The sequence below is a fragment of the Chroicocephalus ridibundus genome, chromosome 1, assembly GCF_963924245.1.
Source record: "Chroicocephalus ridibundus chromosome 1, bChrRid1.1, whole genome shotgun sequence".
Lineage (NCBI taxonomy): Eukaryota > Metazoa > Chordata > Aves > Charadriiformes > Laridae > Chroicocephalus > Chroicocephalus ridibundus.
Window position 1 is genome coordinate 49,093,152 of NC_086284.1, and position 25,880 is coordinate 49,119,031.

Genomic DNA, 25,880 nt, shown 5'->3' on the forward strand with positions numbered 1-25,880 from the left:
ACAAGTGTCCAAGAATTTCCAGGAATGAAAAACAGAGTATTTAACCGTGATATGGTTCTACCACAGGCAGAAACACAGACTGCATTCACCAGTCCAACGTAAACTGAGTAAGGGTAACAGTTTAGAGACTACCATTAGGCACAGCAGTCAATACAAAGTATCACTTCCAGTGAAGTTTCTTTCTTCCTTCCCTCTCCCCCTTTTGTTTAGTGAATCCAATGAAAGTTTTAAGAAGATGAAGATTTCTTCAGAAACTTGACAAATGATTTGGAAGTCTCCAAAAGAGATTAGGAGAATAGATGTTCAGTAATTTTCATCTCACTGCTACAAGAGAAGTGACAAACTGAAGACAGGTCATGGATGCTCCACTCTGTATGTCTTTTATATAAGGATACTGGGCATTACTGGACATACACAAAGCCTCAACAATTCCTACTATTCAAAATCCCCTGTCTTATGTGTTATATGGTATATGTATGTGCCCAAAGAACATTATTACATTTCCTTTTATGGCAGGACACTGATTTTTTTACTTTATTGAGTAGATAAGATACTAAGGAAGAGACACTAAGGACGAGATTGAGCTTCACAATAAAGACACCTACATTTAATAACCTATGCTCTCACTGTAGTCAATGAAGATCAAGCCCATAAAGCTTACAGAGCTACTGCGCACACCGAAAGTAGGTAAGTAGTGGGTGGTTAGTCAAATAGCTCTCCACCCTCTGTTGACTCCTCTATTTCCATTGACCACAAAGAAAGCACTGATGCTGACATCCAAAATAAGTGTCTACAAAATGCAGCTGAGACCCAATCTTAGTAACTTAATGTTGGAGATTAATAATAAACAAAAATGATGTTTTATCATAACTGAACTACCATCAATGGTGTAACAGAAACAGGTTAATCTAGGTTTACAACATAATACTATTTGAATTATTGCACACATAGTACTTTACAGAAATAATGATCTCTTAAGGAGATTTTAATATCATTCTCTCATATACGTAGGGAGAATTGAAGACAGAAGCATTTCAAACTCAATTATCAAAGCTACATTAATAACTATGCACAGAAGCCTTCGTGTATTAAACAAATTACTTATACACTACAACAGTACTGTTACTGTGTCTATATCCAGAGGGTTATGGGGAATACGTGCAGAACAAGAGCTTATCAACTTAATTTTGACAATACTTGAGTTTTCACACTTGCTAGCTACAGAGAAACAGAAATTTAGCCAATTCTTATGCAGCAGTACAGCAGTACCCAACCACATGCTTTAATTACCAGCTCACCTGGAATTAACATCACCGTGTCCAAGTTGCCCATGCTGTCCATATCCAAATGTGTAAACATCACCACTCTCCATCAAAACCACTGAAAAACAAAGAAAAAGGAAGAATATTTTTCTGCCATATGCACATATTAACATGCTACTGCACCAGTGCTGGTTAGCCTTTCTGAGCAGCACAGTTAACAATCCCTACTGAAACACTAGGGAGATCTATACCAGATTCCTCAGCCCATCACAGCTAGCATCTCTATGCAGCACTAGAGCTGTGCCATGCAGATGTTTTCAAATGACTCAAAAATTGCTTAAAAGCTCTGATGTAACTCAATATATGATACTTATAGTCCTTTCCACTGTTAGACAGTGTAGTAGGCTACAAAACGATACTGCAACCTTTTCAACCTTTATTACTCCCAAGTACATCCTTATTGAAAATTAAACAAAGCAGTGAAAACACATATGACCATGTAAAAAAAAAAAAAAAAACCAAAAATTCTATGCTATTATTAATATTGATTTATTTGTTTTTACCTGAATGATGAAATCCACAACTGACTTGTACGGCTCGCAGTTCACAGTCAAAGCGGACAGCCCCTGGTGGATAGGTTGTGATTTTGCTGGCATCCTTCTCACCTCTTTCTCCACTTCCGTCTATAAATAAAACTTATAATTATATCTCATGCCTTCTAAAAGAAGAATGAATAGAGCAAGAATAGTAAATAACTCCCCACCCAGCCATTTGTAAGGTAGGTGAAAAGAACTTGCAGAATAGTAAGACAGACAGCTCAAAATGTGGCATCAAAGTAGGTGTGAAAGGTGACAGAAACTACTTCTAAACAGCCTACTACAAAGTTACACACTGGAAAATATCACATCCTCTAAAACAGAAGCTTCCAAAGCGCAGACAAAAATGACTAGCAAAACAGGAAATTCAAACAACTTCAGAAGTTTTGCTTAATAACCATCACTTTCATTCTTCAATAAAATGGCATTATGAATAGATAGAAAGCACTGTAGTTAAACTCAACAGGCATAGCCTGGTTTATTTTTTTCCAATTGCTACTTGTTAAGGATTTTACTTGACTCCAACTTGGCCATTGTTTTACAAAACAATTAATTATGTAGCTTATTTATAACAATGCCAGCATACTCACTACTAGCACATCTGTTTCCTGTCTAAGATGCTTTTTTAGACATTGTTTTCTGTGATTTCTTTTATTGAGTGTGAAGGGCACTATTGGTTCTCAAACTGCTCTTGCATCAAATAAAAGCACTGAAGTGACAAGTAAGTGTATTATTTATAAATTTCTCAAAAGCCACTATCTTCTCCAAAAAATCAGAATGTTCACAGCATCTAACAATTACACTGTAATTAAACTATATGGTCACAGTGTCACAAAGGAAGGCAGCTTCATAATACTAGGAGGAAACCAAGATGACAGCGAAATAGACAATATGATCATCACCATTAAAACACCTACATCTGTGTAGAAAGTGGGCGATGAAAGCTCTAAAGAAAGTGCATTTTCACAATGAAAAATTTCACATGTGACTGCAGTCACACTGTCTCTAGTATAGAGCAATGAGAGAAAATATATGAAGTGAAAATAACTGCACAAAGGAGATTCCATATTCTTTCTGTGATAATCCTGACCAATTACTTATTAAAAAAACTGATAGAGGGAAACAATTGCTGCTCAAAGCATTCAAGGTGGTGTTAATTTAGATCTATATAATTTCTACAAGTTTTCTTGAGTAACCGTTAGTGAAAATCTGAAGTCTGAGACTTCATTATTCACTGTGTGTGGCATAGCGCTTATAGACTTACAAATCTTTTAGACTTAAAATATAATTCTGGTTTTATACATATTGATCATATTTTATTTCCTTTTTATTGCACGGAAACTGCTGTCACAGTAAAGTCACTTCAGCGCTTCTATAACAAACCAGTTTTAACAAATCTTACTGTTCTGGAAATAAAGTTTTTTTCTAGGGATGACTGAGTATAGAAATTTATGAATCTCCATGTAGTTCATATCTGTAAAGGAAAGTGCATGTAGGTATTAAGTAATGCTTTTGTAGAATTAAGTTTAATAGCACAGGTAAAGAATCCCTTTGAAAATGTGAGTGCCTTTCATCAAAAAGAATTACACTCGCACTACATGTTGGATATGTGCGGAGACATGGTAAAGGAATTGTCTGGCTCTAAGAATTGCCATGGGATTTTTGAGGTTTTTCCAATAGCATCAGTTGTGTGCTACCAGACTGCATGCACATTAGAAGTGTTTCTGAAGGTCTGTCTGTAGCTTTTTTCTTTTTGTATTAACAACAAAAGCAAATACAAAGAGACAGAACCACTATTTAACAACAACAAAAAACCCTGAAAATACAGAATTTTTCCTCCCAGTTATGTAATTCTGACTGAACATGCTTTAGTATTTTAGTTAACAATTTTGCTATTTCTCAAATACACTATCTTTGAACTTTTTATGCCTCCTTTTGCATTAAACTCTACATGCCAAAGTAAACAAGAGATGGTTCTAAGGGCTAATATTCCCACCAGAATTATTTATTCAGCAAGCAGCCTACTTAGTGCTTCTTTCTTTCACACAAGCTTTTCAGACAGGAGCAGAAAAAAAAGCTAATTGTTCTGGAAGTCTACGTGTGGTCCCCATCTCCCCTCCACCCTTAATCATTGATGACTGTAATGAAAAATGTAAGTTCTCCCACTGTGCAAATGCACTCGAACAGTCATCTGCCAGGAAGGCACACGTCCAGTAAGTATGTCTCGTGGTTCCATGCACTTTCTACAGTGAAATGAACTAGACACACAGCAACCACGTCACCTACGCACAGTCATATTAACAAAATTTAGGAGAAGTTGTATTCTGGTCACGTAACAGTGTCACATCAAGTGATCTGCAGACACCTGATCACGTGAGGTAAACGTGCATTTCCTGCCTCATTGTAAGAAAAACATACTGCTCTTAAGGGCTTCAACAATTACTAATAAATAGTTGAGGATTGTTGTTTTCTCAAATGATAAATACGTGATGCTGCCTTTAAATAAAAGATGATTCTAGATATACTCCCATTTTTTTCCAAAGTTACAAATGAAAGCATAACACCATATTACCCTTAAGGAACCACTAAATACTATTGTGCAAGATGTAGAGACAAGTACCTTCACATGAAACACATTTTGCAATTCCTTATCCAAGAAATAAATTTATTTTAAAGGAAAAAGTTTTACAGAGCTGGCATTTTCAAATTCCAAAGCTAACTTCTCAAAGGCTTTAAGAATGCAGGAATGGAAGCAACTGACTTCTACATATATCTTTCTTTGCTTAAGTGCAAAATTTGCAAACTGAAAATGGAACTCCTCTCCGCCTTCTTTGCACAGTTAGTAACTTGTCTCATGAGTTTTGAATCAGCTGGATCTTCCAAACTTGATAAGCACTCTAAAGTAATTTATGTGCAGTAAGTACAAAACCCTTGTAACTAAAAAAAGTAAGATTCAGCTAGTCTTGTTCAAAGAGGAAAAAAGAGGTCTTTCGACTAAAATATACAAACCTAAATAGAATATCACTACTTACCTTTAGAGCATACTTTTGGGCTATACTGTTTATCTGTATACTCCATTACATAGCCAATGCATATCATATTTGTCTAGCAGCACTCGTCAGGAGAACCAAGTTCTACAAGCTCTTACACTTAGACGTAAGGCAGCAAATAAAGTGGCTCATCTCCTTTCCTTTCAGTATGTTCACAGAGTCAATTTTTTTTTAGATACGTGAGTGAAAGGTGGATGCAGAAAGCTTATTTGCACGTCTCAAGGAATAATTGTAATTATGGAGATATATGCTTGCTTTGCTTCAAACAATTGTGCATATATTAATTTCATTAGAAATAATATCAAAACAACTGTTCCTACAAGGGAAGCATAGAAAGAAAGGCTACTGAAGCAGAGATTCTTCTGGCTGAATCAATGAACCTTGTAAGCAGAGCAAGTTAGTGCTTCCAGTGTTATCCACCTGTACTACATCTGAACAAAAACTACTCTTTCATCTCTTGGAAACAAGAAAGCACCAAGGCAAAGCTCTAAAGTGCTTCCTGCCATCAACACTGAGGGGTGGGCTCCATGAACAACTTCACAATGATGGGATTTTCGTCTTTGTTACCTTACACAGTTGGGGAAGGAAAGCGAGATAACTGGAAATACAACCAACCTCCTCCCACCACCCAATTTTCCTTAGAAAATTCTTAACTCAAGACAATTTTTCACTCTGCGAAACGTGGTTAAAAGTTCTCTTGGCTGATATTGCTCCCGCACACAGAAAAAAAAAAAAAGCAAGCTAGTTTCCAGGAAGGAAGAAAAAGCTCATTCAGTCCCAACAGCAAGAGAAGTCATAACCTATAAATGAGAGTTCTGCTGGCAAAATAAAACCCAACTTTGTTACAGAATGGCATCTTGAACCCTTGGCCCAGACGTGAAGAAAAACATTTTGTTGGTTCCTCAACTGCAGTAAGGGTGGTGATATTTAATTTCTCACTGACCATCTTTGGAGGAGGAAAAAAGCGCTTCTAAAGATGTTAAATACATCTCTTCTCCCCACAGATGAAAAGCTTTAATGCAGTACAACCATACAAAAAAAATAAAATCTTAGAGTAACTGTCTCTTTATACCATATCATTTGCCAACAAATTTTTGTTCAGTTCATCAGCGATTACCCAAATAACGCGTATGAGTCAAGTTACTGGTTAGCATCTGTGATGTTCAACCCTCACAGGATGTTCTGAATGCCTTAATGTCATTTAAAGGCTTTATACACAACAACACTGCTTGAACAAATTCAGCCTACGACTGCAGCTTCTTGGCTGTCCACCACAGGCTTCAGCTGAAATATCTGTAACCGGTATTATAGCTACAGTGCAGGGGGGAAAGAGACCTACCTCCAGCTGTGAAAACCATCCATCCTATGAGGGCAGAAAAAAAAGTAAGTCTGTTGGATGCTTGAGAGGTTTGTTACAGAGCTTACTTGACCTTGTAGGTGAAATTTGATACACAGAATCACAACTGCATAACACTTATGATAACGTGACAATAAACTCGCATTTTTTTCATTGGCACTACTCCCAAATACAGGAAAAAGGCAGCATTTGCTTGCAGAACCTTAATTGACTCAAGAAGCCTACTTTGGTTTTAATTGCTCCTCAGTTCATTTCTACAGTTGAGCAAATTCGACAGACTTTCATTGATCGTTTTTACTCAGATCCCCAGTGATGAGGTCCACTGGGATTGGAGGTGCAGGCCGGGAGCTCACTACCTTACTAAAGAATGATGAAGCAGAAACTCACTTTTCTTAATGTCAAAGCACTCCATGAATATGAAGATGGTACCTACACTCCTTTCTATCTAATACTTGTGATGGAGACACAGACATAGAACAGAAAGATTATGATTACGCTTAATATGCATGTTTTGTAATAACAAGGACCTTGATATGCAGACCCTGTAATTGTGAAATGAGCAGATAACAATGGCAAGCTTTCCAGAAAATGGGTGTTTTGATGAAGTTGAAGGAGTTTTCAGCTGGGCAATTCAACAGAAGAATTCCATGAGTGAAAACCATATAGATTTGGTAATATGTACAAGTACATATTTAAATTAGGCCATAATTGTCAATTCTGAAGAGGCTGTTCACATTTAAGTTTAAATATCATTATCAAGAGAAGTTCTGCAGCTGCAAAGAGAGAAGCAGGAACAGGTATCAGCAAGTTTAATACTAGCCTCATCAGTACAACACCAGTCAAAATAAATTTTCCTTGCCCTAGATCTTGAAGGTCTGGTTGGTGTGAAAAGTTACAAGACTATTTTAGCAGAAATCTCTGAAGTAAGAATGCCAGTTTGGAAAGCATCACATTCAAAAGTAAAACAAAATAACATGCCGATTGCAATGTTATAGTCTTCTTTTACTGAAGTCAACATCCCTGCCTCAGATTGATTATTGCTTTTATAGTCTATGTATAGTAAAAGAGCCATGCCTTTTAAGATGAGGTATACTTCTTATCTTTTTCATGATTCTCACCTTCCCCATTACTTTGACAACAAACCATTTCACCAGTTTTCCTTATTCCCTTGGAAGCATTTCCAGAGTCAAGGAGCATTTATAGTTTCTAGTGGAATTTATGGTCATCTTTTGAGAAGCAATCTTCTGAGGCAGAGAAGGGTCTCAAAGTTTACTTACTCAAAGATGTTACAGTTTTTCTTATCTGTTCAGCATGAGACATAAAGAACTAGAAGAAACTGAACGTTTCTTTACATATAGCCTCCCTCAAGGAAAATGTTCAGTTCTGCAGAGAATATCTGGCAAAGTATTTCACCACAATACAGAACTTTGCATTGTTCTTTCAACTCCAAGAAGCAATGCAAACCTCAAACTGACACTAATGAACATACCTCTTGTAAGGAGATACTTGAGCTGAAGTGAGCTCCAACTACCAACACATGCCGAAAAAGTACAGATGTAGGCAGGATGAACATACTCCTTTACGCATTTACCTATGAGGTCAACGGTTGGCAAGTGGTACAAGTAGCAGTACTATCCAGCTCAAGATTACCGGTCATTAGCAAACTGCCACTCAAATGACAGCATTTAGGTTCTGTATGTTTTGTCTTTCAGCATCCAGTCTCTCACAGGGAAATTATGATAGGTTATTCTATTTAATCCATCAAGACTTAAAGCCCAGATGGTATGTTTTCCAAATAGATCGAATATATATAATGCAAATACAAAGGATCAGATTTCCCTAAAATAAACTTAAAATGATTTCACGATCCAGTATGTTCATAACTAGGTAGGCCTATCACCCACACACACTGAGATTATATCCTAAAAGGTTTCATAGTCATACAATTTGTTTGCACACCTGCCAAATACTATCAACTAACTTCCGTTGTTTCAACTGAAATGCCATTCTAACAATTCTTTTCATGTTTAGCTATTCTTCAAAAAAACAGTTGAAGCATTCTGGGCCCTCACCATTTTAGGAGCTTTCTACTTACTTTGATCAGTTCTGTAATCTACCTTTTATATACTAATCCTTTATATATAAATACATATGTATATATAAATGGAGATAAAGATATATACAAACTACGATCAGATTTGATGCAGCTGAACTTTAATATATTCAGTTGAAATTTTTGGTAATACATTATCTCTTCCTAAAAAAAAAAAAAAAAAGAAACAATAAGTCGCTTATATCTGAACGAATTACACATTTAGAAGTTCAAGGTATAATGAATTTGCTTTCCAGACATACAAAAACATCAGAAATATCAGACGCCTCCCTACTTACGTTCTGCTAAAGAATGTTTAACTCAAGAATATTGCAGCATAAAACCTGTACTTTGATTTGTGTACTCCCCATTCAAAGCAATTAAAAAAAAGTGTTGTTTACATTATTTTAAATATTTCCTTCCTAAAAAAAGGCTTGTTAAAATATAACGTACCTATGAAAAATTTTATGCTAGAACAACAAGTCTGAAATTGATATGTTAAAGCAATCACCCCAGATATACAACCCAAAAGTTCAAAAAACCAACACAGCAGTCTGAGTCACTGGGAAGTGCTTAAGTTTTCTACAGTAAAATTAAAGAACCTTAGGAATGCGACAGCATTAGAAATGAGAAGAGACACACAGAAAGGCAATGCATACTTCATTAAAAAAAAAAATAAAAAGGGAAAGAAAAACAAAGATGATGCAGACTACCAAACACTTACACTTTTTAGAAAAAGTCGACATTTAAATGCGTTTTCTTTCTCCTCAGGTAACAAGATACTAACAAGAAGAAAGGCAGAACCCATTTTGTGCAGTTCTTTGAAAAGACAGATTCAGCGCATGGAAGAAGTGACTGGGAGGATGGGCTCACTTCCACCCTAGCCAGTAAGGAAGACCAAATACCTTTGTGCTTGTCCCGTTTATGCTTTAGCTGTGCTGGATGGGGTCTGATTCTGGCTAGAGCCTGTTCTCGATGGTTCATAAAAATAGGACCAGGAAATACAAGGGGGCCTGAGGAGAAACATTTTGCACATGCATAGGAAAGCTCACAAAATGGAAACAGTGTGTTAAACAAAATTCAAATTAAAAGCAATGAAAAAAATGAGTAATAACCATATAATAATCTTGTTTTCCTAAATTCAAAAGGTCCTAAATATAAGAAAGTTGCCATTTCTTCATAAGACCAAAATATTACGCAAAGCAGCAATATATATCCCACAGTGACACTTTTAGCTGAACTTGTAAGTATGCAACTCTACTGCAAGCAATAGAAATATAACAAACTCACATTGGAGTAAAGTTTGATAGCAAGTATCTATTACTGTCTTCAATAGTTAAAAAAAATTAATTATTATGCCTTACATCCTACAACATTGCATAGAAAATACTCATTTGGAACAACATAGTCATATCAATGCTAAATTTAAAAAACATAACTGCACAAGCGTTTCTAATTACCATATTTAAAATGCAGAGTTATCACTTATAAAGAAAATAGCTACACAAAACCACCTGTTCCATGAAGAAAATTATTCAAATCGCATGAGTTTTTTCTTATCTACTTACTAATTTTGAAATCTATTTAAGTTATTTTTCCCATCTACGTAAAGGTCTTCAAGAGAAGATTTGTATTTGAAAAAAGCAATGATGTATGTATTTAAAATTTTCTCCAGACTACTTTTTAAAATCTAGACCCAAGCAGTGCTCTATTAAGTTTAATTGAGGCTGATTATATGTAGATCGTGGACCAGCAATTTGCTCCTTAAAACTGTCTTTTTTTTTTTTCCTCTTTTAAAGGTTAAGCATGCCACCAAGAATTTCTTTGGAGGCATCTCCTCCTTCCAGAAGTCTCACATTCAATGGAAACCAGGAATCAGGAGCTGCTAATGCTGCCAAGTGTCACTCCTGCCATTCTACATGTTCCCAGTCCCAGCCCTTACATGGAGTTTCAAAAAAAAAAAAAAACAAAACAAAAAAAAAAAACAAAAAACACCACCAAAAAAACAAAAAAAACCCCACAACCAACATACAATTCAAAAACCACCACCAAAAAAACCCTCCAAAACAGAACACCCCAAATCAGGCTTTGTGTCATGCTTTTAACATGTTCCTTCCCCCAAATCATCGATACTCTGTTTCCTCAGCTGAACTTTATTGACAAGTTAATGTAGGCTAACTTTTCATAAATGCCCACTGTCTTGGGTTTCCTGCGGTTCCTTTAGTCCATCAGTTCCTTCACTAATAGTAAATGGCATGGACAGAAATGTAAGTGGAATTTAGGCCAAATCTATCTGGCTTTAGAACCTTCAGATGAAGAAACTTGTCTTCACACAGAAAAGTTCCCAAATTTTAGCATTAACTTAAAAAAAGAAAATGAAAAATGTTTTAAAAATCCATGACTGCCTTTCCCCCTAGCTTGGTGATTCATACGTGCGTTAGCTAATATAATGGCCAAAAACCAAATTAAACATATAAGATTCTACACACAACATAGATTATTTTTTTTTGTTTTGGTTCCACTGCATTTATCTGGACTCTCTTTATCCCAGAATAGGTCCCCTTGTTAATTAAGAACTCCTGATGATCAAGGATCTTTATTTCTTTTGGTTTACCTTCACCATGCAGATTCTTCCTCTCAATTGGAGCTTCCATTTAATAAATACTTTTTTGGTAAAGAGATTACTTTCTGCCAGGCCACTTGCTGTGTTTAATACCCTATTTCCCAGTGTTTAGACTTACACAAAAATTTATACCACTCTTTCCCTTTCTCCATGTTGAAAGGGAGTTACCAAGGAGTACACGGAGGCAGAGCAGGAAGAGGCAAGACAGAAGAGAAAGAACACGAATGACAAACAGATTATGAAAACTAAAAATGTTTGAAGGATAAAAAAATACAGGGGAAAGCTGAATGAAGAACGGGGGTGGGAGGGGAGAAAAGAAAAAACTAATGGGACTTGCTTATTGAGAAAAGCCCAGGAAATAGAAACTAGACATAACAACATGACAAAAGTGAAATGCAGATTAGAAAAGTTCCAAAGAGAGATGCAAGGACTGCAAAGAGTGCTGCTTGAAAAGTGTGGATCTAAGGTATTTGTGGGTGGATCAAACAGAAGATGTGATCTCTAGGTAACTTACACAAAAAAATTCTGAAGTTCCAGAAAATGCCTGCACAACAAACAGCCCAAGGGATGAGACACAGCCCTGCAGGCAGCCTTTGGCATTTTAGAGAGCAAAGATGGCAAAAAAAAAGTGAGAATTTCAGGAAGAAGGAAGTAAAGTACATTAGGGTGAGTAAAAGAACTACAGCAGATTTGGGAGACAGAGGATGTTTTGGAAGCACAAAAGGCTGTTGGCTCGAGTACAGTGCTAACACACAGCTGCCTTTAGCTGCCAAGCCACTCACCTGAATTCTACTTCTCCAGTCAAGATGACAATTCTGTAACAGTATCTAACCTTTTGCCCAAAGCAGGATTTTTCTTTCCTTCTGGATATTCCTAGATACTCTGCATTCCCACCCATTATATAAGAGAACTTGAATCCAAAACCAAATTAAATGCAATATATCTCCATTTCATAATCATCTGTACCCAATCCATGTAACAGGATGTGCAAGTCTGTCATGCTCTTTGGCTTTTTACACATGCTAAATCTGTAACACGCTCATGATATGATAGGAAATATCTACATTTTGATTACGTTTTGATGCCTGCGTGTTAAGTCAAGGGCTGGTACGATGTAAAGTATCTCCTCTCCCCCCCAGAATAACACTATGGAAAACAAAACGCTAGAACAATTCATATGGACCATATCTGCTCTCTATTTACATCAGAGGTTGCCTGTACAAAGGGAACAGAGTTTAGGTACTATGAATCACTCTGGTGGAACAATTCAGCCATGCATTAGATACTTTGTTAATTTTGTTAAAAAATCCCTGCAGAGCATTATTTGAAAAAGTCTTCTAGAAGTCTCTAGCATAGATCTACATGTGGAATAATTACTATTCTCAGCTATTTTAGTAGCTCAAGTTACAGAGGAAAGCAAAGGTCACTGGTAGACTATAGTGCTGCTATTTTAAATCAGTTGCTGTATGATGCAAAATGACATTCACTCTCTCCCTTTATTTTTTTATAGAACGCTTTTCCATATCTGAACTTTGGGGTTAAATATCCCTACCCTAGGAAACATCAAGATTAGCTTTTCTTTTTCTTGGTCTGCAGGATTCAGGCCTTTCAAGATGGACTTTATCTGTCAGTGAATTAAGAGTGTAAAGGAAAAAAGCATTTATCCACAGAAATAATTTCATTTTCTAGCAAAACAGAATGCATTTATTAAATAATGCAGTGGACTACAGCAAAACATACCCAATTAATATGATCCCACACACACTTATGTGCTTTTGCATTCTCGGCCATCTAAGCACTTTGACAGAACTATCAAAGAGTTTACTATTTGATTTGAATTTTTATTACACATAATTTGATTTCTCCTAGTTCTTTCCCTAAACAAATGCTATTTGGCAAGCTGTGATCACAGAAGATCGAGATCAACGATCCCAAACGGCGACTTCTACACCAGTGCACTGCATGTAGCAGGCTACCTGAAAAAATAGTACACGACCACACAACTGAAGAGTGTATCAGGAGGAACATATAAAAGCAGTATAAATTAAGGGTGCACAGGAAAAGTCCTGTGTTGGATGGCACTTTTTGTTGTAAAACCCTATTTTTGGCTTCTGGAATACTCGTAAGAGAAAAAACAGGCAGGTGCTGGTTTTGTGGTTTTGTTTATTTAAAAAAAAATACTAAAATACGAAGGCAAACCACAAATATAGAAAAATAGTTATCTAATAGATCAACAGGTGGTAAATTTTAAAGAAAATATTTCAGATAATAAAATTGGGGACTAATGCTTAGTTCGAGTTCCGCTAAGAGCAGAAAACATTATACTGCGATAATTTCACACCTTTATTTCTTTAAATAAACTTTGAAACAAATATAAGTTCCAGGTCCTGAAAGCATCCAAATAAATATTTAACTGAAACTACTGAAAGAAGCTGCACTAATATTTAATAAAAAAATCCTGTATTGGAATAGATAATTCTGATGTATATTTAGGCATATGTCCAGCAATGAACATAGAATAGTGTTACTGACAAACTGATTCCAAGCCAACAGTGGCTTTGGCAGATGTTTAACAGATTTATGTGATACTCGGCCGACCACAGTAAATTAGTAAAACTAATTACTGAATCAGTTTCACTTCAGAAAAATCAAAAATTGCCCAAATACAGGCAGCCTCAGATAATATTGTCTCAATACACGGCAGTTTTGACAAAAATAAATCAATTTCCTGTGGGTTTTTTTTTGTTGTTCCAAGTAAGAATGAAGGAAAAGAATTTTCCATTTCTGTAAGGCTAAACCTCGGTTAATTGCGCACCAAATCTGTATCTCAGTAATGACCATCTAAAGGTTTTTACATCACAGGCTGAGAAATAGTGAAATACCAGTGAACCACACGACCATTTATTACCACCATATTAAGAGTTATTTCTGTATTTTTTAGCTTATTAGTTAAATACAGTTTGTTTAAAAAGCTATTTTCACATTCTCACAGCCTTCTGAAAAAACCAGAATTATCTTTAAGCGATAAATTCAAATCTTTGACTACTTCTAAATTCTATTACTTCAATTATCAATCTGAAAAAGTTGCAGAAACAGCTTCCAAAATAAGATCACTCAGTAAATGCTAATCTGAGGCTCATTGCATCGATTGCACAATATGGCCCAGGGATTTCTGTAATCCATTAAGGCATAATTTAATGACTACAGACTAGAAAATTGGTGTTTCATAGGAAATGAAAAATAATCTAACCATGCTCTGAACATCCTAACATATAAGACATCCTCATTACCATAGAATTACCTCATTACCTGAGAATAAAGTGCAACTACTTCTATGCTCACTTCCCACCACTCCCATCAAGCTCTAAACCAGCTTGAAAAACAACAAGCATTTCTTCGTAGGGTACATCAGCTCCTTCCCTTCTCACCAGAACTTGAGAAACAGTGAAAAGCTGAGAAACATCCATCAATAATTATGTTGGGGAATTATGCATTAGCATAGAAGCTGTGATGAATACAGCTGTCTTTACTTCTCAAAAGGTCGTACACCGGACTCAAGAATATTTAATTGATTTTGAGCCCTCTTCACTGCTCTTGCGACAGCCGTTAAGCTAGAAGCAGAAAGAAGCAGCTGAGTGAAGTAGTTCTACACCAGTCACAGAAAAGAAGCAAAAATGGTCACCTGAACACACTGTATGTACTTGTTGCACTGAAAAGAGCAACAAAATACAACTAATATTAAGAAACTTTTAAGTTTTTTTAAAATAATAGATTTATTATGCCAAACTGAAGCACTTTTCCACTGTCAATTTTAAGGATCTAATTTGTCACTAAAATATTTTTTTTTCTTTTTTTCTTGAGCGAAGCAACATAACTGGTTCTAAACATAAAAATTATTTATTGGTTATACTTGCTATGACAGAATTGCAATCTAATCTGCTGTGACTGCTATTTCAACATAATAAAAAAAAAAAAAAAAAAGCAGGCTACTTTGACCTGGAAGATGTTTGAGAGATGAGTTAACTGCTCTGGATTGAAAATACAGTAACATTACTAACTAGGTCGTTGATATTGTAGCTATTAACGACAACTACTTCTCCTTCCCAGAATACTGAAATTCATACTTTATATATGCAGAAAAACGCAATTAAAGATGAGCATAGTCATCTTCTTCCATACAAGAGACCAGAACTGAAGGAGTTAAATGATTGTCATGACTGCAGACATAACCATCACTCTCCCTTAATTCCAGCGGACCACTGAAACATATTTTTAAAATCAGAGGTCCCTGTAACAGGACTAAATTTGGAGCCTTAGTAAAGAAGCATAAACAATTAGACCGCTTAAAAACCTGTAGTGTGGAAACCAGTATACTTCCAGCACTTGTGCTCTTACACCTCTGTCCTAAACTTTACTCCTATTTCAATACATTCAGTGGGCAAATAAGTGAGAGGTTTCTTTGTGATTTTTTGTTCATTTTGTTTTGTTTGCTTGCTTGCTTTAGGAATGAAATGTTCCTGTATTTACTAAAAAGCTTTCAGAGTCCTCTTGTTTATAAGACATTCACGATCTACTGAAAATATTTGTATTGAATAAAGGTCATCAATAGTAACTAAAGGGTGATCAGCAACATTCAGTGATGGATCCTATTCTTGACTATCAAAAACCACACATGCTTTGTTTCTCGCTGATCTAGCATAAAAGAAGAAATGCCACATATTTACACACTACAACCCAGAAATGATAATCCTGACAAACAAAACACTGTGTACCTGAAGGAAAGACCCTAACAGAGTTGAAACCCTTCTTTTGATCTCTAAATAACTATTTCATTTGCCAGGATTTGTTCAGTTACATATGCACAAATCCTAGAACTTTTTGGGAAAGCTAAGCAGCCTGCCTAAGCTTTTTAACATTACTATAACTAAGGTTTTTTTTCAGGTTGCAAGACCTTTTGCACAGTAAAATGAAAGTCTAGTAGATTATTTAAGTGTTCTTGGTCTCTCTCACGATAAGAGCATCATCATAAGAGTTCTCAAGAATGGTGCTACTCTTTTCACCAACCCATGGAAAACTGCAACATTTGGATGGAGAAGCAACAAAACTCCAACTTTTTCATCTGATTGTGTAAATCAAGATTGATTATCAAATCATATTTTCATACCTGATTATGTAAATCAAGATCTCTAAGTATTTGTGAAACACTATTCCCAGCTTTATCACATCAGTCATTCTGAACTGAATGACTACCTCCAGTAGCCACATAGGTATAGAATTTCCATGCTCTTTTGATACAGAATATAATACGGATGCGTGCAACAAGCTGGCCAGCAGTATCTTTGTCCTATACTCCTATCAAACTAACAATAACCACACATTCCTGATATATTGATCCCCTGAGACTCTTTTGGATCCAAAACTTTTTTTTCTTTTCTCTCTAAAGAGACAGATGGCATAAAAAAGGGATAAGCTGCTCTGGCACTACTTCTAACCACAGAAATGGAAGCAAGCTGAAATGTGTCTCTGATGCTCTTTTTTTCCTTTTTTCCCCCAACTGAAATTTACCTCCCAGCTCTGTCGTCATTACCCTTCTGGGCTGAACAGCAGTAGCTTTCAATAATATCCAGGCACTCAACGAGGATTTAAGAAAAAACAATCGTTAGCTGTACCTAGTATTTGCCAGCAGCACGCAATGCAGCTCCAACATGACCTAGGCAAAGGAAGAAAAAAGGCTTCCCCCCTCTACCTCTCATCTAAAATTAACCACAGAGAAAAAAAAAATTCATCCTTTTCCACATGCATAGGAAACTGTAAGCTTTCTCTTCCTTGTTGCTCATTATTTCTGGTAAGACCAGTAATTTCTTACATGCGAGTGAAACAAAGCCACAATTTGCCCCACAAGGTTCACTGGCATGGAGTCTAGAAATAAAGTGTGATCGCAACGCACTTTTTGTATCTGAGTAAAAACAGTATCTAATTCCTAAAAGGAGAATCAAAATAGTATTTACTAACACAGCAGGAACTTAAAGAGCATCAAATTCCAATAAAGTTGTTCCTCTTCTCAACACACAATAACCTTACCAACCCCATCATCATGCTCACTAAAATACTATGATTTGTATTGGTCTAAATCTCTCAACTTTAATTATTTACCAGACTAAGTCAGTGAGGTATTCTAAAACAAGACAAGTACTGAAAACATATTAAAGTATGTGTTGTTTGTGTGGAAAATCAACAATAATTCCCAAGGTAGATAATACACAAGGCAATAAAATTCTGAAATGATGCAGTGTTTTGTTTTCTTAATTCAGTCAGCGTGTGAGTTTTTTTCATGCTATTCAAATATAGAAAAACTCATTTTATAAAACAAGAAATTCTGCTTACTATTATACAACAGATATTCAATAATTTATATTAATAGTAATTACATAATTCATATGATAGGTAACTAGGACTGGACAGGCTTGCAGTCATTTCAGCTCTTCATGTAAAAAGGCATATAAACTCTTCATGTAAAAAATGTTTTAGGATCTACATTTTAACAAGCTATTATTCAACTAGGATACAGCAAAAAATTAAAATTAACTATAGGAAAGTGATATAAAATGCTACTCATCACCATTAAAATTCTGATTCTTGTAAGTAGACTTTGTTAAACATACAGATTTTTCATAATTTTCCAAAAGCATGCTAAATAACATAACTTAGGTATTTAGGGTCCAATTTTTGTTTGGTTACTATACTGGCTCATTGGAGCAAAACTAATGAACTTCCATTTGTTTGCTTAAAGTATTCAAGCCTCTCATCAATAAGAAAGTCACTTACCTCTTCCTTCTTCCAATCTATGTCTCCTATTTACACGTTGCCGCTTTTCTTCTTGCCGTAACTGAAGGTGTTCTTCAATATTAACTCCAGGAACAGGGACAGCTACACAGATTAGGAAAACAAAATATGTAAAACTATCTTTAAAATTGTTATGATGGTAATAAACTCTAGAAGAAATTAAGTAAATGAAAACTGAAGCCTACTTACTACCTGCTCTTTACATGGCTCTGACATAACACTGAGAAATAAAGAAAGGAGTTGAGTAAATTTGGAGAATAGTTTTAGGCCTTATTTCTGAATTTCCAATTTTCCAGTTTTCATAAATCTGCCACAATTCCAACATTACTGAATACCATTTAGAACTTTATTTCTGTTAGGCATATACATATCTATATGTAATTATGTTATCTCTTTTTTTTCCCAAAAAAAGTTTCAAACAGGATTATTATTAAAACAAACATTAAATTGCTTATATTTTAAAAATGTTTTAAGTAGATTAGATATTTTTTAGTTTAAGAATGCTTTACCACTATATGCTCTGTGCTTATTAAGAAGTACAATTACTTTTAATGCATGTATACATCTGTATGTAAATCAGACTTATTTACCAAAGTAGCTCATTTAATAGGAATTTGAAACAAACCGATTAGCACTTTTTAAAACAGAAAACATGATTTGAATGAATGCAACAATAAAACTACCGTAAGCACAATCTTTTTCCAGTATTTTTTCAGCAAATTGCAACAATCTAAAAAAAATACACCTTACTTCCACTATCAAACAAAAACTCCACCTGGAAGCACTGTCACTTTTCTCCAGACAAATATGGTCAACCAGTTCAACACCCTCACCTCAAACCATGCCAAGCCCACCAGAGGACCAAGAGCCATTGTCTATTCTGCTAGGAGAGGAGTTAGCGAAGCGGAGGTTAGCACGAAAAACCATAACTCCTCCCTGGTCATGCACAAGAAGAGCTGTGAAGAAGAGCTGCTATTGCCACATTCACCATCAGGATAAACCTACTTCTGTAACAGCCATATATACGCAAATTACATTTAGAAATATCTATATGAAAGTATCAGGACTGCAGTGAGGTTATTCGGGGTCCTCAGTGTTAACTTACCAAGCGAACCACTTCTAGTTTCTATTTAACTTTTGCTTGGGGAAAAAAATAATCTCACACTCAAAGTATAGAATATAATTTTCTATTATTACTACTCCTTCCCCCTCCAGATAAAATATTTATACATCTCACCAATTTAAGTCATACATCTCACTATTTTATGGTCCTTTTCTATACCAGATACTATATCCATACATCCATGCAGGATTAAGGGCTCTATGTAAATCTAAACATAAAAAAAAAGCAGGGAAGGAAAGTCTGGTCTACAAAAGCCTGTATTCACCCAGTTGTACGTACAGAGAATACAATATTTAAACTGCTGTGATAACAGATTTTACTAGGCAAGATCCCAAACTGTATTTTCTAATAATCATACCAGTTGATATTTTTTATGCTAAGGTGGGTATTTTTGGGGAGAGGGGTGAGGTGGGAGGCGTTCGGTTTTGGTTGGTGTTTTGTTGTTGTTGTTGTTTTTGTTTTGTTTTTAAAGTAATTTCCACATTTCTGGCAGCTCTTTCTCTCTGAAAATTTCTAAGAGAAAAAAAGTTTTCAAGAAACAATAGTCCCCATCTTTTATGGGACTGCAAAAAAACCCTCATAAGAAGATTACAGAAAAATCTTAAGGCTATCAAAAAAGGACAAGAACAACTTTGTACTATCAACATTAGTATCATAACCACACAGGTGAAAATGGCACACATTTACAGTGAAGTATTTCACTTACCAGAATGATCCCACTTTGCTATATCACCAAGAAATAAATCTGCCTGATGAGTAACATTTTCTCTATTTTAACAATATTAAACTAAAAACTGTCCTGTAATTCTAAAAGTTCAGTAATTTGATTGGAAAGAAAGAACTGCATTACTTAAGATACAAAGTTCTATTATACAGAAGAATCAAAATACTAACTGAAATATTAACTGAAAAGAACAATCCTATTTCTAAACTAACCTTATTCATTCCAATTATTTGGAATTATTATATCCAGTTACTCCAATTCAAGTTTCAAAAGTCAGCAGTGGGACTCAGTTTATTAAAGAATGCAAACAGATGTATTGAGGGGAAATAAAAAATGCAGTAAAAAAGAAAATTAAAAACCATTTTGCTAATTTCACATCACTTACCCAGCAAGAGATCTAAAGGTATCATCTCTTTTACAGCATCAAGGATTCCTCTTTGCCTTGCTTCCTGGCCATCCAGTTCTCTAGCACACGCCTTGCAGCAGCCACATACAGCGCAGCCCGACTCACCTGAGCCACAGCCACAGATTCTGCAGCAAACAGAGTTGCTTTATCACTACCTTTTACACTTTCATGCGTTACTGATGCCTCGGTAATTAAAAACACACATCATTAGTCTGTTCTATCTGTGGACATGTAATTTTTTCCTGAGATAAACAGAAAGTATAGCTAGTTTAAATCCTAGCTGCTGTCGCATGGTGACAGGGACCACACACTGACCGTACGTATCTGAACTGACTTCTCAGCATTAAACTTTTCCTCATTTAATTAAACGCACACCACATGAAAACATGAACAAGGAAACCCCGAGCACATGCAATGCTGGAGAAATAGTAATGGCAATATGTAAAGCAGTGGCCCTTTATGCAGATCAACCCTGAAGTAACACATAAAAGCAACTGGAACAGCAAGATAAAAAACTTCCAACACAGGACGAGAAAGGTTATCCCAAAGCCAGCAGCTCTGTCAAGAGACAGATTACATTAGTGTTCATATTCAACAGCTTCTAGTAAAGAACTATATGCTAAGAAATGTAAAAAAAAAAAGCATTTAAAACTAAATCACCTGCAACCATCACAAGCTATTTACAAAAATTTTAACCTACTTTTGATTTTAAAAGCACAGACTCTTTTTAGACATAATGGTACCTTAGATTGAAGGTTAAGAACAGATCAACTTGGTTTACATGCAAATTGCATTGCTGTCGCCATTCAAACACCCTATAGCAAGTATATTTCCATAGGTTTGCTTACCCTCCAGGTACCCTGTCAGGACGCCCACTACTAACACAGCTAGCTCCATAGCCCGTGCAATCTCCACATACAGTGCACACCATACACTGCTCCAGCTTCCATTTATGCATGCCTGGAGGACACATCATGGACTTCTCATCTTTTTCATCCAGCTCCTCTTCTAGGTCTTCATCCATTGCTGTTGCCATGTTCTCAACTCCAAAACCTAACGAAGATATTGAAACAAGAGACAGCTGTTTTCTGAGGCCAACAGTGGCTACTACTGAGGAAGCGCTGAAGAACACTTGCCGATCAGATTTTAAAAGGCATGACTAGGTATGCCTGATTTGCGCGCTCAGCCAGCACAATGACACTTTTGAAACCCCTCCGAGCATGAGCTGGTGTATACAACTAGGTTTCACAACTGAAAGGGAAATGAAACATTTATATTCTAGGATACAAGTAACAGGTCATTTACTTGTCACACATGAAATATTCCAATCCAGCAAAGGTGCATAGGTATGATTTTTCATACCTCTATTTAGGAGTAATGGAAACGTTCAGTTGTATGGAGAAAGACATAAATTTGCATTCATGGCCTGGTTAGGCAAACAACAGCCTCAAGACTGAATGCAAACAAGAAAACATAGAAAAAAAAATCTTACTAGGACAAAGGCACAAGGAGTGATGAGGTTTGGCTTTATTAATTTGTTTTAAAGAAAAACTTTTTCACCAGCAAAAGAGAAGTAATTAAGATTCTTTCTTTTTTTTTTTTTAAACATAACTAAGTTTATTAGCATGTGTAGAACACCAAATACCTGACAGTCGAAGTGAAATCATCCGTACCTCATTTTGTCTTTTTTAAGTATGTTGCATGTACTTAAGCCTTAGTACTGCAATTATTTTATAATAAAATGCTTAGCTATCTTCTCATTTGTGATATTTTCCAGCACACAAAACAAAAGGAAAAAAAGCCTAGGTCCCTCACCTTTTCCTCCCTGGCTCATGGAGCCTGTGTCTCGTCCACACTGTCCTTTATTATTCACTCCAAATGTCCAAACTTCTCCATTCTTCATTAACACACAGGTGTGAGCTTTGCCCATGGCTACTTGAGTCACAAAATGGCCTTTCAAATCTGTTACTAAACCTGTAAGACACAGAACAATTGAGTGGTAAATTGCACTTTCTATCCGAGAAAGAAACTTCAGCAATATAACAAAATTGCTAGCGGATACTGACAATTTTTAAGTTAACGGCAAGGGAGAAAAACAGTAGGTATAAAAAACAAGTGCTAAAATAAGTAGTGAAAAGAGAATTAGGCTTAGGCCATTTGTCCTGCAGAGAAAGGAAAGCCAAAACCAAACCAAACCCTGCTGAAAATCACTTGTTCTGAAAAACAATTCTAAAGAAGTCATAATACCATTGGAGCTTTTTTTTTTTTTAATCTATTATTTTTTATCTAAATTTAGATGTACTGGATCATCTGCAAATTCAAAACATGCTGTCTTGTGAGCAGAGAAATGTATAAGGCCTGGTTTCTTGTAGCCTTTGTTCCTAACAAAACATGTTCTTATTCGTGCGACTTTTCCCTGTGTGGCCTTCTAGTGTCAGATTAACTCAACAAATGATTATCTTTTTTTCCCCTTAGTGGAAGCTGTATTTTTCATGTATTTGTCACTAGTGCTGCTATATATTTTTACAGAACTTAAGGAAACTGTCTTCTCTTTCTACCCTTGTGTCATATTTGGCTGAATCAGCAGAAAAATCAGAAATCTATTAGGAGAGTAAGAAACACACAAACGTCATTTCCACATGCTAAAAAAACTTACAAACTAATTTCAATTACTCTAGGTGAGAAATCACTTAAAAGACAAATATTTAACTTACTTGTACTATCAGAGTAAATGGCATCTTTTCCAAACATGTAGAGCTCTCCATCTTTTGAAATTACAGAACTGCTTCCATTATTGCATGCTGTAGATATGACAATCTTTCCTTCCATTTTAATAATTTTTTTAGGCTTATATGGTTTTGACTGCCGTCTGCTTTTAGCTGTAAATAAATAAATAAATTGCAAGTCATTCTACCAAAAAACCTTCAAATGCACAATAACATTTGTATTACATTAGGGTTTAGTTTTCCGGCCGCTACTGAAAAAAATATTTCCATCTGTATGCTCTCCTGGTCTAATTTTTATTGGATTACACTGGATTCTCTCAAAAAATTCAAGAGCAAGCAAAGTCATTATTAGATAGGTATCTTTCAGTAATGATTCTTTGAGTGTTTCTTTTATATATATATACTAGACTAACTTTATGAACTTTACAAAGCAGCACATAGGAAAAAAAAAAGTCCTCACTGCGGTCTGAGAAGAATATATATGACGATATATGCACAGTAAATTCACAGAATTTAAATATTGCAGAAGTTCATTTTTTAAAAAAAGAAAAACAGTAAATTCTCTAGTTATTAAAACCATCTTCAGAAAACCTTTGAGTCACAACAGATTCCTACAAGAGGAAAAAGGGAAGAAAAGGTACTGAAAAAAAACCCAGCCGAAAAATCATTGTTTGTAATCTGGCCTCAAAGAAAAGGGCAACAACGGAGCTAAAGACTGGATAAAACAACTAACAGCTACTTTATTGCCTGTGAATTTGCACCCAAGTCAGAGAAGCGCCAGCTACTTTCACTTGCTGACAATTACCAACTTTCTACAGAGAACACTCATACACACCTTGCTGATAGAAACCCAGTCTCCCTGCCCAGGTTTAAAAAAAAATCAGGGGGGAAAAAAAAATAAATTAAAACTTGTACACATCCACTCTAAGCTAAATTAGAGAGTAACAAAGGGAACCAGATGACTCCGAAGAGAGCTGAACTTTTAAAAGAACTCAGAAAGACCTTGATATGGTCCTTGAGCAGATTCTTCAGTAAGAAGATCTAGTAAGCACTAAATCTTCTCACTTAAATTTTGCTCATTTAAACGAAAGCAGTGACAGCAATTTACTTCAAAGTGCTAAACTTCTGTTCTGAAATTGTAGATTAATTAAATACACACAAAAAATAATCAGTTTGATTGCATTTTGGATAACTTCCCAATAACTGCAGAAAGAAATTTTGAAAGTTGTGCTTTTAGATGTATTTACCAAAAGCTTTTTGTTTGAATCTCTTAAACTTGCTCTAGATTTACTGGAGAAAGTAGTATGATTTTTGTCCCACACAGTTTTCAGTAGATTTGCATTTAAGAAGACTCTACAAAGTTCCTATAGCACATGCCAAGTTTGTTATCCAGATTTTTACACAGGAGTACTACCATCAACTTCCTCCTCCCGAACACATTCAAGAATCCATCCCGTAAGCATTATCAAAACTGTTCTTGACTGTATTTTAGTTCTATTACATGGGAAAATCCACACATTCCTGGGGAATACTGTCAGTGTAGTTCATCTTTCATGGGAAAGATAAGTTAAATATGATTTGTTTCTGCATGAGCTCTGCCATACTTCACATACGCAACTCACTGAGTTTTTGTTAACTTTCTTGAAAGCTAAAACTCTTACACAGCTGATGGAGACAAAGCTGGGCTCTACCACTGCTGTTTATCAAGATTTTAAATTTATTTTTAAATTCTATTCTAAATTAATTTTCAAATTCTAACCATCTACTACTACCTATAGACTTGAATTTAATACCACCATTTGAGTGCTGTTTATCATATTTCTAACTGACCGCACTGAGGCAAAAAAAATTTCTGTCTTACTAAATCTGCGTTTTAATTCTATGGCTAGCAGACCAAACTTTTCCACAAACCTGCTTTGTGAAAAATATATCCATTTTAATGGTAACACGAAACTACACTATTGAAATAGAACATCATCAGCTTTAAGATCCTCAGGAGCTAGTTATTTATCAAAACACATTCTTTACCCTTTTTTTGTTTCTCTCATTAATCTAACACAACATAACACAACAGTCTACAGTCTGTTTCCTAAAGTGACGTACTTAATTTAATATCACAGCAGATCACAGTTTTTTAGCGTTGGCCATCTTTCACTGTCTTATAAAGTGTATTTCCACCTAAACACACAACTTTAGAGATCAAAACTAGGAAATTTGTTACTTCTATATTGAAGAGGCATTTGTTAGCCTGAAGATCAACTTAATCTGTCTTCTCTAATGCCTGAAGAGTTGTGCTTGATCAGGCACAGAAGACTGTGCTTCTACAATTTCTAATCAAAGTACCTCTCCATTATGAAGAGGCAATTGCTGGCAAAACACCCATTTCCAAAGTTCTCTAAAACAACAGTGAAGAGGCAAAAGTTTGTCTCCTCAGTTTTTCAGACCAAGTCCAAGGCAGATAGCATGGCTTCTTTACCAAACTTATGACTACCTTTTCTCAGGACAACTGTAAAATAGTGCTCCCACCACACAATCCAAACTGTGCTAAACCTGAGATTAACACCTCTTTCTGGGAGAGGCAGTGACACTGGTTGTCAGGACCTGTGGCTGCCGTAATATTTAAACCCAATGGCACACTTACGTGTTCTTGGAAAACGTTAAAACTCTTCTTTTCAAATTAAAAGGTGGTTAATATGCTTTTATCAACTGTTGATCAAGAAAGCATAACACGTACTTGATTCGCCATCCTCTCCTTTACTAGCAGAGCCTGTGAAGAATATGCTTCCATCCTCAGCAACGAGTAAGGCATGTGAGCCATCATGTCCAACAGAGAACTGAATAATCTTTGGAGATTTTGTGATTGGGAGTTCAACCCATTTTCCTGCCGAAGGACCACCTTGTTTGATTCCAAGGCTCTGATATTTGCCAGTATAATAAATCTAGAAGAAAACAGTTCATCATGTTCACTTATGCTACAGTACTTTAAACTTGCATCATTTTTTATGTTGCATTGTTTTCAAATCCTGTAATTTCAAACCATACAGAACTTTTCCTGACATTGTTTACACCATTTCAATA

The 25,880-nt window shown here is 35.6% G+C and overlaps 1 protein-coding gene across 14 annotated transcripts in view; it reads right to left on the minus strand.

Moving 5' to 3' along the window:
• The window catches only part of MYCBP2 (MYC binding protein 2), a 200,425-nt gene that overhangs the window by 118,557 nt on the left and 55,988 nt on the right, over window positions 1-25,880 (minus strand). For 12 of the 14 annotated variants that reach the window (XM_063335975.1, XM_063336007.1, XM_063335930.1 and 9 more), the window contains exons 12-20: window positions 25,537-25,741; window positions 22,791-22,955; window positions 21,892-22,050; window positions 20,925-21,129; window positions 20,056-20,201; window positions 17,806-17,907; window positions 9,263-9,370; window positions 1,826-1,945; window positions 1,299-1,380 (exon numbers count right to left, since the gene is read on the minus strand). In XM_063335975.1, the coding sequence (XP_063192045.1) occupies window positions 1,299-1,380; window positions 1,826-1,945; window positions 9,263-9,370; window positions 17,806-17,907; window positions 20,056-20,201; window positions 20,925-21,129; window positions 21,892-22,050; window positions 22,791-22,955; window positions 25,537-25,741 (1,292 nt within the window). Of the gene's footprint in view, window positions 1-1,298; window positions 1,381-1,825; window positions 1,946-9,262; window positions 9,371-17,805; window positions 17,908-20,055; window positions 20,202-20,924; window positions 21,130-21,891; window positions 22,051-22,790; window positions 22,956-25,536; window positions 25,742-25,880 lie in introns of those variants that run through there. The other 2 variants (XM_063335960.1, XM_063335999.1) reach the window with 2 other exon arrangements.